Source organism: Tursiops truncatus, chromosome 5 (genome assembly GCF_011762595.2).
Source record: "Tursiops truncatus isolate mTurTru1 chromosome 5, mTurTru1.mat.Y, whole genome shotgun sequence".
NCBI lineage: Eukaryota > Metazoa > Chordata > Mammalia > Artiodactyla > Delphinidae > Tursiops > Tursiops truncatus.
Genome location: NC_047038.1, coordinates 104572973 through 104587862, shown reverse-complemented (window position 1 = coordinate 104587862; position 14890 = coordinate 104572973). Strand labels below are relative to the sequence as shown.

The 14890-nt window shown below is 36.7% G+C and overlaps 1 protein-coding gene across 2 annotated transcripts; it reads right to left on the bottom strand.

Moving 5' to 3' along the window:
* Positions 1-748: 748 nt before the first annotated feature.
* Positions 749-14655, bottom strand: PLRG1 (pleiotropic regulator 1). 2 transcript variants are annotated; one of them, XM_033857247.2, is made up of 16 exons: positions 14522-14543; positions 13022-13128; positions 12657-12728; positions 11847-11989; positions 11095-11148; positions 10131-10224; positions 9834-9915; positions 8304-8405; positions 7468-7560; positions 5255-5404; positions 5064-5165; positions 4464-4566; positions 3633-3741; positions 2479-2618; positions 1807-2000; positions 749-1233 (listed from the first exon to the last, which is right to left on the bottom strand). In XM_033857247.2, the coding sequence occupies exons 4-16, from the start codon at positions 11974-11976 to the stop codon at positions 1174-1176; spliced, it is 1413 nt and encodes a 470-aa protein (XP_033713138.1). In that variant the 5' UTR covers positions 11977-11989; positions 12657-12728; positions 13022-13128; positions 14522-14543; the 3' UTR covers positions 749-1173. The 2 variants fall into 2 exon arrangements, with proteins under 2 accessions (XP_033713138.1, XP_033713137.1); XM_033857246.2 differs by lacking the exon at positions 12657-12728 and having other exon boundaries at positions 14522-14655.
* Positions 14656-14890: the final 235 nt, after the last annotated feature.

The window sequence follows — 14890 nt, the reverse complement described above, 5'->3', positions numbered from 1 at the left end:
TGGAAGTCTTAAAGCAGCGGTCTCCAACATTTTTGGCACCAGGGACCAGTTTCAAGGAAGACAATTTTTCCACGGACTGGGGATGGGGTCAGAAGGATAGTTTTGGGATGATTCAAGCGCATTACATTTATTGTGTACTTTATTTCTATTATTACTACATTGTAATATATAATAATTATACAAGTCACCATAATGCAGAATCAGTGGGAACCCTGAGCCTGTTTTCACTTGACACTCACTGATAGGGTTTTGATACAAGTCTGCAAGCAATTGATTTATTATGGTCTCTGTGCAGTCAAACCTCTCTGCTAATGATAAACTGTATTTGCAGCCGCTCCCCAGTACTAGCATCTCCCCCCTCAGCTCCACCTCAGATCATCAGGCATTAGATTCTCATAGCGCGCAACCTAGATCCCTTGTACGCGCAGTTCACGGTAGAGTTCGCACTCCTATGAGAATCTAATGCCGCCGCTGATCTGACAGGAGGTGGAGCTCAGGCAGTAATGCCAGTGACAGGGAGTGGCTGTAAATACACATGAAGCTTCACTCGCTTGCCCGCCGCTCACCTCCTGCTGTGCAGCCTGGTTCCTAACAGGCCACGGACCTGTACTGGTCCGTGGCCCAGGGGTTGGGGACCCCTGTCTGAAAAGACAGACGCATCTCATCTGTCTACTTCCTGAACAGTATCTAGTGCAGAACTTTACAGAACATGCACTCAAAAACTGTATGTGGAATAAACATACAGAAGTTAACGCTTCAAATCCTTTAATCCCAAATTATCAGTCACAGACACCAGTTTTTAAAGGATTAAAAAGAAAGACTGCTCCCCTCAAAACATGTCCTACTACAGTAAGCAGTTCTGTAAGTTAAAAAAAAAAAAAAGTGTGTTTTAATAAAAGTGATAAATCATTCTATCTTTAGGATAGTTATGTTCAACAAACCCACAGATGCTTGATATCTGCATCTTACCTCCTAGGATCTCAAACTGTTTATTTTAGAAATAAAAACATGGGGAGAGGACAGTTCATTGTAAAATATGAAAAAGCAATGATTCAAGCATGTGAGTTTTTGCTTTATATTCCTAGCCAGAGCACAAATGACTGGATATGCCCATCAACACCAAGCTAAAAAAAAAACAAACAAAACTGGAACCACCATGAAGACAACGCCACATTAAAATCTCTTTCTCTTGATAATTTCTGGCTTCCAGCTGACTGGATGAGTTTCTTCTGTCTAAAAATAGAAAAGTAAGTAAGTTAAAACAAAGTATTTCTGGCCTGCTTCATATTTAATAGGTTCCTTTCTAACAAAAATACGGCACTTATTCAAAATTATATTACTTGGCATTATGTATTTAGCAGTTCTTTAACAATTTTAAGATAAGTGACAAACTTTTGGCATTATCTGAATCTAATAAAGGATGAATGCATTTGCTACAAATTCAGTTTACGGTTTTTCATTTTAAATAAAATTGCTATTTAGACATTCTAATAACACCAAAGCTTATGATTCTAGAATTAATTTGCATAGTAATCAACTTATTTGCTGTGATTCTTAGTGTAAGATTTTCCCAATAACTCTAATAAGGAACGTTGAGATAAAATCAAAACTATTGATTTGCTGTCATCAATGAAACCAATAAAGAAACCTATGAGCAGACACTATTCAAGATGACAAATACTTTAATATTATGAAGATTACTTTCCCTTCTGATAATTTCAGTAACTTTAAAATGAGAAAACGCTTGCAAAATTCGCATGGCTGATTTTATTATACTTTACAATGTATATGAAACAGAAATCTTACCGCTGTATCATCCTCTCTGTACACTTTAATGGTTTTATCAGCTTCAGCTGTTAATAACCGACTTTCAGACTGATCAAAAGCACAAGCAAATATTCCTGACTCACTGTCCAAAGACCCAGGCTGCACTGCTGCATGAACTCTCTGGAAATTGTAGCCAGTTCTCCAGTCCCAAAGATGCATAGTGCCATTGTCAGCTTAAAGGGAAAGATATAGTTAAACCTGGTGTCCTCTCAACAGTTCAGCTTGACAAATGTTTATTAAGCACCACAGTAGTAACTGCAGTCACTACTACAAAGATATATAAGATGCAGGCACTCAAGCTCCTCTTAATATCAGTTTGTCTACTTTCATTTGTACTTAATTCAGAATTTATTATAGATCTCAAAAAGCACCACAAAACGACATTCAACTCCAGAACACACAACCAAACTTTAGGCGATTTCTGGCATAAACCCCTAACTTAGATTTATCAATGTGGTAACTTAAAGAGAGCTAAACTATGAAATACGCTACGTGCATTATGAATATGCATGAACACACGTGAACATTCAAACAAACGTTAAAACAGGCAAGTTCTGCTATAATACTTAGGTGTGATGACTTAGAAATTTTACTCACTAAAAGAAAAAAATGACAGACTAAAACATATTTATCATAAAAATCTTATTTTACCTCCAGATACAAGCACTCCATCAGAATTTACTGTCAGTGTATTAATAATAGCATTGTGACCAGAAAGATTTTGAATGAAACTTCCATCGGGGAATTTCCACTGTTTTATGTTATCTGGAGAACCAGACGCAAATGTGTAACTGAAATGAGATAAAGAATTAATGATAAAGTAAACCAAGTTAAATACAATGGTGGATTTTATAAAATCTGATTATGGTTGTATTTTGCATGTGTAGTCAGGATCTATGCAGTTTTAGCAAAATATTATCATCATACCAAGAGATAAAAATATCAAGGTATTTGTTCCAAGTTAAATCAGATTTTTAAATTATTTTAAATGTACGTTAAGTCCTAGGTTGAAGTTTTATTTTCCTCTCATTTCCCCGATGCTCTACACTAAGCTAAAGCAATAAACATACAAACCCCTAAACTCACATAAAGGGCAAGGGGTGATGTAACTATTTTCAAGAAAGCAAGAGAGAAAGCCAGAGAGAGAGGAGAGAGAGACAGAACAAGAAGAAAGGGAGAAAATGAAAGAAATAGAGGCAAGAGGAAGAGAGAAAGGGAGGGGGAGGAATAAAGGGAATGAGGAAGACAGGGAAAGGGAGGAAGGACAAGAGTGAAAATAAAGGTAAGGGAGAGTGGGAAAGAGAGGAGGAGAGGCAAGATATGACTTGTGACCAGAAAGTGCCAGGTGATATAGTTTCATAGACAACAGGTTGTGATATTATGCTCCATCTCTTGGGATACTCTGACTATAATGTTCATGATTACTACTATTTTTTCTGATCATATTAACTTCCTCCTTAAGAATTAACTATTCTATGTATAGCTCAGTGCCTAATAATATTTATGTCTAAAACATTAAATATAGCTACTATTAGCTTCGATTATGACATGCAACTTTTAACCATGATTTATTCGTGTTATCTCATTTGACATCATTTTCACCATGCAGAAAGCTTTCCTTGTCTTATAGAGGCCATGAAGCAAAATACTACGCAAGGAAAATAAAAGAAATGCATGTTCATATGTGGCACAGGTGAAAAAATGACAGTGGCTAAATGACTACCAAAGTAGTATTCATATTGGTATTTCTGTATTATACTAAGAACTGAAGAAAGAAGAGAAGCTACTTAGGAAAACATACTTACTGTCTTGGATGTAAAACCACAGCCCTGACTGATTTTTTGTGATTTGTTAATGTGACTCTTGTTTTTCCAGCCACCAAATCCCATAATCGTATTGTAGTGTCATGGCTTCCTGTAAGGAGAATACACACACATCCCCAAGATACACACAAATCAGAAAAAAAGAATGTGAAAGTTAAATATAATAAAATTGGAAGCATTCCTCCACAGACATATATATATGAAATAAAAGTCATATTAACCCTTGGCTAATTGTTTTCTATAGTTCCAAAATATTTGGTTGATTTTAAGTTTAATTCTTAAAAGAATGTAATAAACGCTTGTTGCACTGTCATCTGAGTAACTAGAACAAATGTGAATAACAAATAAAACAAATACATGATGTCATCCCCTAGTGGAGAGGAAGGAAAAAACTCTAATAATCATTTAGTTAATGAAACACACGGGAAGGAATTATTTTCTAGTCTTGAAGATTCAATGATATTAACCATATTTTAAGCAAAACAAGACTCAAACCAGCTCTAAAAGTCTGAGAGTATTTTGTCTTCTAACTTTAATTTCCTAGACCGGTAATTCTGATACTATAAAACAATGCTTAGTTGTATCTAATAGCACTATTTTCTAGTCAGACATTACCTGATACAAAGATTCTATGATATGTAAAAAGTATGAGATAAAAACAATGGGATGAAATGTTACCACAAAAAATTTCAAGTGCACACAGAAACACTGTATATACAACACAAAGCAAGAGTCATAGTAAATATGAAAAGTATATAATCATAATGCACTCTGATATGAATATACTGTAAACTTGAAAAGTATCGATCGTACCAGTAATAATTTGTGGTTCCGCAGCTTGACACCTCACTGTAGCCACCGCATTAGTATGTCCAGATAACGTGTGTACACTGGCTTTAGTTCTCACATCCCAAATCTATCAAAACACAACAGACATACCATCAAAGAGAACAGGTATTCATATCTCAGGCAGGTAACTAGATCAATGCAAGCCTGGGAATCTACTCGACAACTTTGTGTGCCTGCCTTGAATATAATGAAGAAAGTGAGTAAATGAAATAATCACCTGTAAGCTGGCTGGGGAATGTATATAGGAGGCAGCCAGTGGGGAAAAAAGCTACAAGATCAGGGGACCTACTGACTAGAATGGGTATAATGGGGCTACTGAATGAAACAGCTAATGGACCACAGCTGTGGTGATAGACTGGCATGTGAGAGGTCGCATATCAGGGGCGGGGCCTCCCAATTATAGACATAGTGGGGCCACAGAACTCAGAAGATGAAGACTAGGTAGGGCATTGATGGGTCAAGGCAACTATCTTTAAATACTCTATCAAAAAATACATGAGTTTAGGACCAAATAAGCATACTGTAAGATGCAATATATGTACAGATCAGCTCTATTCCATTTACCCGTGCAGTTGAGTCTCGGCTACAGGTCACCAGCACATCGATTGTTGGGTGCAGATCTAAACCATACACTGCACTCAGATGTCCATGATAGTGCCTTATAACCTAAAAAATAAGAAAGAAAGTTAAAATCTCTACAATTAGGAAGATAAACAGGGGCCCATAATGTCTCCAATCCTTAACTTCATGCTTACCTTATTATACTCAAGATCCCAGCATTTGACTTGTTTGTCTTCTCCACAGGAGAACAGGTACGGGCTCCTCGTGCTCACTATCACACCACGCACCGTACTGATGTGCCCAGTTAATGACAGTTTTAACTTGCCACTAGCCAAGTCCCAGATCTGCAATCAAAAAATATTTAATTTTTCTTCTTTATTATTCCAAAGCAAATTTTTAGAATCTTGATGTTAAAACTGTCTTCAAAAAGTGAAAGATAAAAATATATAAAAGTTTGCAAAATGACCCCATCAACAAAAATAAAATCAGGGAAAAGAGAATTAAAGGGCATGATCAAACTGGGAAAATATTTGCACAGATGACAAAAAGTTAATATTCTTAATATATAAAGGATATCACTGATAGTAAAAGTATGAATACTGAGGTATTAAATTAGTCAAGGATGGCATCAACTTAAAAAAAAAAACCTAAAAGTAGCAAATAAAGGTATCAAAAACTTCAACATCACTATAAATTTTATACACAGTTTTTGAAAGATTAGATATTCACTTCTGCTTATCACAATAGTAAATATTTTTTAAAAAACACAAGCAATGTGCTGAAAAGGATCCTCTCACATGCTGCAAGTATCAATTCACCCATTTTGGAAAATAATTTTTAACTTTGGGTGTCAACTTCAAGAATGCCTGACCTTTAATACTTTTTTCTGGGAAACTATCATAACAAAACACTTTAAAATACAGAAAAAGCTTTAGGCACATATTAACTACAGCATTACTTATGTTAGTGAAAAATCAGGAAACTAAAAAAACTTTAATGCCTAACAGAAGGAAAATAGATTATAGAATATCTAAATGACATAATACTATGGAACCATTTAAAAACATGTTCAGGAGAGGAAAAGATAGGAGTTTGGGATTAGCAGATGCAAACCATAATACATAGAATGAATATGTAACAAGGGCCTACTGTATAGCACAGGGAACTATATTCAATACCTGTGATAAACCATAATGGAAAAGAATATGAGAAAGAATGTATATATATGCATAACTGAATCACTTTGCTGTACAGTAGCAATTAACATATTGTAAATCAACTATACTTAAAATAAATTTTTAAAAAAAGATGTTCAGTTTTTGACAGGAATATGCGTTTGACATAATATTAACTGAAAAAAAGCTGGGAACAAAATTACATATCAAACATGATTTTTAAAAGATACACATTTATATACACAGGAAAAAAACGCAGAAGAAAATGCAGATACACATACACAGAAATAAATGTTAAAAAGAAAATTCAAATATGACAGTGGTAGGATTATGCATGGGTCTATATTCTTTTTCTTTCTTTTCTTTCTTTTTGGCTGCGTTGGGTCTTCATTGCTGCACGCAGGCTTTCTCTAGTTGCAGCGAGTGGGAGCTACTCTTTGTTGTAGCGCGGGGGCTTAGTTGCTCTGTGGCATGTGGGATCTTCCCAGACCAGGGCTCGAACCCAGGTCCCCTGCAATGGCAGGCGGACTCTTAATCACTGCGCCACCAGGGAAGCCCTGGGTCTATATTCTTTTATACTCCTTTACATTTTCCACATTTTTTATAGATAAGCATGCTTTAATTTTGTAACCAGAAGGAGAAAAAAATATGAAGAAATTAGTTGTAAACAGTCAGCATGTACTGTTTGGAAAAAAAACTGTTGCTTAAATACCACTTTTCAAACAGATATTTATTTGAGACTTTTTTTTTAATTTATTTATTTTATTTATTTTTGGCTGCATTGAATCTTCATTGCTGCACGCTGGCTTTCTCTAGTTGTGGTGAGCAGGCGCTACTCTTCATTGTGGTGCACGGGCTAATCGCTGCGGTGGCTTCTCTTGTTGCAGAGCATGGGCTCTAGGCACACGGACTCAGTAGTTGTGGCTCGTGGGCTCTAGAGCGCAGGCTCAGTAGTTGTGGCACAGAGACTTAGTTGCTCCACAGCATGTGGGATCTTCCCGGATCAGGGCTTGAACTGATGTCCCCTGCATTGGCAGGTGGATTCTTAACCAATGCACCACCAGGGAAGCCCTATTTGGGACTTTTAACTGGTATAGATAATAAATTTTACTCCACACTCGGGTCTAAGAAATCAGAGAACTAGAACAGCAATTCCCACCAGAGGAAATAAAACATTAAAATTACACGGCAAACACAAAATCATGTTTACATTTTTCTTCCTTCTTTATTACCTTTATAGTTCTGTCAGCAGATCCAGTAACAAACCACTGGTTTCCAGGTTCCACAGCAATACATCGAACCCAGCCAAGATGCCCACTGATCACCTGTATTTAAAAAGGTAGAATGAGCAGGCTCACTACACAGAAGCTAAAGTTTATTCAATTTCAACTCATCACACTTATGTTAAATATGATACAACTGAAAAGTACAACTACAGTGATCGAAAAAAGATGAATGGTTGGCAGGGGTGAGAAAGGATATGATTATAAGAAAACAGCACAGGGGTGTTTTTGAATCAATGGAACTTCTATTATCCAAATTGCGGTAGTGGTTACCCAAATTCATATATATATTAAGATTTGTTAGATCTATACACCAAAAGGGAGTCTATTCTAAGGTATGATAATTTGTCTAGCTGTACGTTTCCTACTATTTACATTTTATTTTAGATTTGGTACATTTTGAATCATTCCAATTTACTATAATTAAAAAGATAACTGGTAGGGCCACAGAAATGTCCTGATGTATGGATTTTCTCTTTGGCCTTCGCATAGAACACCTCGAACACTTTCCTAAATTTATTTTGTCTGCTCTCCATTTAGTAGCCTCTATCAATATTGTATACTGTATCTTATACAATATACAAGTATAGCTTCCATTTAATGAAGTCTCCTTCCCAAAGTATCTTTTAAGATACTGTCTAAGCCCCTCCCTCCACCCCACCTCAGATCACTCTACCAGCTCTCATATTCACTCTGTTTCCTCCTTATTCCATTCCTCGGCTCTTGTTTAACTGGAAAGCAGTGATCATGTTTCATGTAGTGGAATAATATACAGATTCACTCACTCTGTAGAGTTTCCACGGTGGGTGCCACTGAGGTTTCGGCATTGTAGGGGCTTTTTTAGCCATCAGTGCGGAGTTCTTGGCATTGCCACTGTCCATAACAACCTAGATATGGAATAGATTAATTATTAAAGATATCTTACCTAATGTTTCATGTTATCAATTCAAAAATGGAAAGTCAAAGGGATTTATGAAAGTTTTTTTCCTTAAGAAAAAAAGATATCTGAAAAATATCTGCATACCTAGAAAATGAGTCTAAGACTTCCAATCAGAACTATATTTTCCGTATGTTAATTTTAACTTTAAAAAACAATTAAAAAATCTCAGAGAGGCAGAACCTTAACATTGAGAGCACATATCACTGTGCACGGGTTCAAAACCCAACTCTGTCCGTTACTAGCTAATGACCCTGGGTATAAATTATGTAACCTCTGTGCCTCATTAGTAAAATGGAAATAACAGCAACTATCTCATACAGTTATTATGAAGACTGTAACAGCATTTATGAAGTAAATGCTAAATGTAAGCTCCCATTATTATTTAAGTAAATATATGTGGATTAATACCGTTGCTTTTGTCATATTTTAACATTATTGATTTCATACTACAAAGGAGAAACCGAAAGTTCCTTCTATTTATCTCCCACAAAAGTATTTCAATACTATCTTAAAGGGTATACTAGCTGATATAACCATATACTGATAGCATCCACCCGTCCAAAAAAAGTTTGTAAAGTTACTGCCCTCAAGAAGCCTATGTTATATCCTAAGGAGGCAGAAAGCCGGGGCAGATGCTGTGAATGGAGGCTAAAGACCCTGGTAGGAGGACTACAAATTCATTCACTTCACAAAGCAACTGCATAATAAACTGAGGAAGTAAAGACTGCACTCACTTCAAGTAACAGCATAATAAAGCAAACTGCATGTTTTCAGTTATTCTTTCTATAACTACTTTCACCAATAACAACAGTAGCTGCCATTTACTTACAAACAAATAATATATTTCTAAATGCTCATTTGTAAGACTGTAAAGATTGTAAGATTGTAAAAGATACACATTTATATACACAGGAAAAAAACGCAGAAGAAAATGCAGATACACATACACAGAAATAATAGCACTCAACTAATAGCACTCAACTCTAACCGTACAAACCAAATGAGAGTTTAATAAAAAAACACTTTCGTATCTAACACGTACTAATAGAAGCTTCAGAATAACCATGCTTGCATTTTTAATAGTGGGTAATAAAGAGCATCATCACATTATCTTCATCAAAATAAATGTTATGTCCAACGTGCAAGTAGACACAGAATTAACAGAACTTTAAATTATTCTGTCAATCCACTAGCAACTTAAATTTTAGGGCTATGAAATATTAGCAACTAGCTCAGGCCGCTATTTACTTGAACAAGTCCAAGGAAAATGTTCATTTATTAATATTTAAGGTAAGAATCTTGGAATAAATGGAAATAGGCAACATGTTAAAGTTAGAAACCTACAGTGTGATGTGATTTGACACAGACAACTTACCGCCCCTGCAGGCTGTGACCGGTCAGAAGCCCCAGGGTGTCGGTATTCACCTCCAGCAGGTGCACTACGGTTTGCATCAACCCTGAGGCAAAAGAAACACCATATTCTAAGTACTTAATGTCTCCAGTCAGGTGTTCTGCAGGACTGACTCTATATTTTAAATTTTTGTAAGCACTGGTAAAGGAAAATGTCATACAATACGTAACTACAAAGAAACAAATTTAAAAATGAGAAAAAATGTGAACAGTAAACCATGCTTTCAAAATCTTTGTTATTTAGAAGCATAGTATCTCCTACCTGGCTTGAGAAGTAGGTAATGCCACAGCTAAGGACTGTGCAGCTGATTCACTTGGCATTCTTTGGATCTTAGTGTCCGCTGTTAAAGCAACCCCTGTTGAAATAAAAAAAAAATCAACTCCTTTTAGTATCTATCTTTGCTTCCATTTACATGCATTTACAATAAAATAGTGGAGGAAAACATAACAAAAAGGTAATGGTGATTATCTCTAGGTGGTGATATTACAAAAATTTTTGTTACATTTTGTAGGTCTTTTGTTTCTAATTCTTTTACAATAAATATTGCCCAACAACATATATCTCAAATTTGTCTCATATATTTAATCAAAACAGCTTAATATTAACATAGCCCAAGATAGTAAAGTTAAATTTCTATTATCTTGGGATATTACCTTCAAATATAAAAATTAAGCAGTTCCCCAAATACTAACAGAATGTTTCGAAGGGTAAATGTAAATTCCTACAACAAGAAGCACCAATTCATCTATACTTGAATATGGTGAATTCCGTCCTCTAAAATTACTAGAACCTGGATATACTAAGCTTTTTGTCCTCCACCCTGTTATACTGGCCACTCCATTTGTGTGCTAATTCCTCTTCACATACAACACACCCAGGATATGTTTCTATCATACCTGCTTCTATACTAACACTTCTAACACTTTTATAAGCTTCGTGATATTTATGTGTCCGACTAAACTTCCAGGTAATAAGCTTGTCTTAGCCTGGAGCAGTCTTATTGTCTTTGAATTCTTAGCACAGTGCCTAAAAAAAAATAAGTGGTTAAGAATGTTTGCTGAATGAATGCATGTGAAACTTAGTTAATTATCATCTAAACAGCTATGCCTGGATGCTTGGTTATTGAGCTTATCTTATATTTTACAGGCAATGGGAATCATATTATTGGCTCAGTCATGGAAATATAAGTGACAATAAGACATTTTCAAATATAACAGCTACTTACCAGGTCCTGGTGGATATGGATGTGTACCTGTCACCAAATATTCAACTTCTTGTCCTATTAAAAAAAGGGAGAGAGAGAGAGAGAAAATTCATCTGTGGCAAAATTATCTTATATACAAGTATCACGTCTTTTAATGAATTAAATAATATTAAATTATCAACTGGATATCTCAAATTTTCCCAACTAAGCCCAAGCCTCAGAAATAAGGTAAGTTGATCATTTTTGCTTTGCCTTCTGAAGACCATGTTCACAGGTAGTTCTCTGATCATTTGCTGATGTGGTGTCAAGAAAGCTTGTACATTTGCTATATAGCAATGGTGTGTAGAGAGGTCATCTTATCAAGTAATAATCCACTCAGGTTTATCTTCCAAACAAATGGTTTTCCTGTGGAATCTTGGATTATCTTTATTCACTACAATTTTAGTACTTAATATCATCTTTCTGAATTATAGCCAAAACAGATAGATGAAAGAAAAATTCCCCACAGGTTAGGAATTTTTCCTTTAGTCTCCACTATGACTATCTCCATATCCTAAGAATTTCTGCCATCATTATACCACTGTTTTAATTTCCTATAAGGGAAAAATCCACCAACCAATAATCTCACTCACTACTCCAATGAGGAAATCAAGCTGTTAAATAGGGGATGGCTCTAATAAGTCCTTCCAGAAGAAGCACTAGTAAGACATTTCATTTTTCTATTTTTAAAATTCACATATAAATCCTGACATTTCTAACAATGCCATACTCACCTTGATTGGCAGGATATTGTTTGTGTCCATATGAATCTGATGCATTCTGAGGGCCTTTCTCTTTAAGATTTTCTTTTGAAGTAGGCATATGCAACACAGGACCATACTCATTACGCAGCTTGATTGCCATTTTTCGTTTGTGACTATTTAAAAATTATAAACATAAAAATGTATCTTTGAGTACTTTAAATATATTCACCAATGTAAATATATTCACAGATATCCAGAAAACAAGTATTTAAGTAGCTTAAGTTTGCCTAATCATGTAGAAAAAGTTACTATTAAGATTTTAAAGTTAAACAATATTTTAAAAAATTTCCAAGTGCATTTCCACACTTTTGTTCACAATCTACCACATAGCATCCATTAAGTAATAGTTTAGTTTGTTAACCAATTATATAAAAACTTTCATGTTGGTTTATCAAAGGTCTAACTCATTTAAAAATATATAGAAACTAATATATCCTTTAAAAAAAACCTCAAAGTCAGTATACTTTCCTTCAAATGTCTAAATATAAAAATACAGTAAAAGCTTCTATAGTAACCTTTCCTGGATATACCTAGAAAGATTAGTTCAAACTAATCCAAGTACTTAACTCAGCATTTTAGAAACAAATGCACTTATTATGCTACTTTTAAGGATAGTCCACTTGGTAAATTAAATATAAATGCTTGTTTGAGGAATTAGGTAGATTTTTAAAGAAGGGTAAAGGACAAAGAAGGAACACTGCACATAATGCAATCCCAGACTGGAGCTGGAGATGTAGAACCAAAAATATGCCACCACTCAAAAATCTTCATCATACTAACGAGAAAAGATGGGAGTAGAGGTACTGGCCAGGTACAATTTCAGCTCAGCAAGGCTCTGAGAGCAGCAGGAAGCTGAAAGCACATACAAAGTGATTGATTATAAAATATAACGCCTAAAAGGGACTCTCCTAATTACTGGGTATTTGTAAAATGCAATTAATTAATGGGACTTTTACTGTAAAAGATAAGGCCAAAAAAAATAAAGTTAACTCAGCTTAAATTATGCCCAAACACCACTCATTACTGAATAGATATCCTATGAGTTAGTATTACTTACTAATCTTTAAACCTTCCCCTCTCCCTGCTCTCTTCCCCCAATATTATAAGTTGAAATATTCTAGCAATTGAAAAGGAACTATCCCTACCTCTCTTCATCCAAAGGCACAGGTTTTCCATTATCAGCCACAAACATGTCATGGGTTCTCTTCAATGACCTGAACACAAGTGTGTGCACAGAATGTTTCTGTACCTCCTAGAACAAAAGAGTATAATTACATATCTAGCTACAAATTATATATACCATAACCTAAATTAAAGTGAAATTAGTTATACACTTTACATGTTTAAATATGTAAAAAGCTTTGTACCACTCACCACAGCTATCTGTAGCAAGCTATAGGAGTCAAGTTCAGAGAAGAGGAAGAAGCTCCTCTTGGGCCAGAGCCCCAGGTATACCAGCTGAGTGATGCCTGAGATTAGTCATTTACTCAATAAATATTTACTGAACTCCTACTAATTGAGTGGCAGGTATTGTGCTAGAAACTAACAACAGAATGATGAAAGGCAGCCACGGTCCCTGTGCTCAAGAGGAAACAGGCAAATAAAAACAAACAAAGTAACTCCACATTTTAATAAGTGCTATGAAGGAAACAAGCAGGGGGCTGAGACCCAGGACAGAGGAAGACCTTAGGGTGGTAATGAAAGATCTCTCTGAGGTGGCAGTTAAGCAGAGAGGGAGTTAGCCTTGCACAAAATAGAGGTAAGAACAATCCAAGCAGAGAGAAAAGCCCATGTAAATACAAAGGCGTTTGGTAACCGAAATAATGCCAGAACCTGCAGTACAGCTGTGTATGTTTGGTGAAAGGGTGGGTTGATGATGCAAGACGAGGTTGTAAGGATAGACAAGATCCAGATAAGTTTTTTTTTATACCATTGCAACGGTCTGCATTTTTGCTCTAGATACATAGGCCCACTAAAGGGTCTTAAGCAAGAAAAGCTCGAACATCCTACGTTTTAAACTGATCAATTTACTGGGGGTGGGGGAAGGGTGACAGAAACAGAAGCAAGGAGACCACCAAAGAGCTAATGCATCAGCGTTGGTGGAAGATGATGTGGTCTGAATTCAGGTGATGGCAGTGGGCCTGGACAAGAGTCAAGAATTTTGAGATAAAACGAACAAGGCTTGCTAATAGTTGTTCAAGCTAGCGGAAAATGCAAAAATTCAAGAATGGCAGGTTTTCCCGGGGAAGAGCTTTAGTAAGACAAAAAATGAAGACCAGAGAAGACCGCCAGTTTTGTAAGACAGAGAATCACCGACTCGACCCAGCAGGCAGCGAGTACCAATGGTCGAACATCGACAGAAACTCCGCCTCAGAGGACAGTGCCCAGCTCAAGCGCCCAAGGGCCAAATGAAAACTGGAGGAATTATCTCAGGCTTCCCGCCCAGACAGAACCTCCAACTTGTGCTCTCATCCGGCTTCTCTGCCTCCCTAAAAACCTTAAGAGACTACCCGGCCTCGGCCAAACAGCCTCCCCTCGCAGCCGCTACTCTCCCCTGACTCCCAGCACCCTCGATCCCTCACGCCCGCCGCCAAAGAAAAATAATCCAGAACAGATGGCCCCTGGGCACCCAAGTGTCACTTTACCTCGACCATGACGCCGCGGTCTACCCACTCGCTCCAGCAAGGATGAAACTCCAACCAACTGGACAGAAACCGCCGCCACAACTACTCGGCCCCTTCCTGAATCGGGCGTCCTGGCGCCGGATGTGACGTAAGACTCTGCGCACGCGCGCTGGTGGGCCGCAGGCAGTCTGGGGCCAAAGGGCGGGCCTTTCTCCTCGGGGGCCGCCTGTGGGGCGGAGCTTCGAGATTGCGGGGCGGAAGCTGCCGGAATCGCGGGAGTAAAGGTTTTACTCGCTTCTGCAGAAATCTTGAGATAATATCGTTTTCTGCCTTACTCTCAGCCTTAAATATTTTGGTTTAGGGCTGTGGTTGTTTGCACTCTGTTCTCTG

Coding starts and splice junctions, on each gene's coding strand:
- PLRG1 (XM_033857246.2), bottom strand. Junction 5,405..7,467: donor CTGCTGACAGAACTATAAAG/GTAATAAAGAAG, acceptor TTTTGATTGCAG/ATCTGGGACTTGGCTAGTGG. Junction 5,166..5,254: donor GGGATCTTGAGTATAATAAG/GTAAGCATGAAG, acceptor CTTATTTTTTAG/GTTATAAGGCACTATCATGG.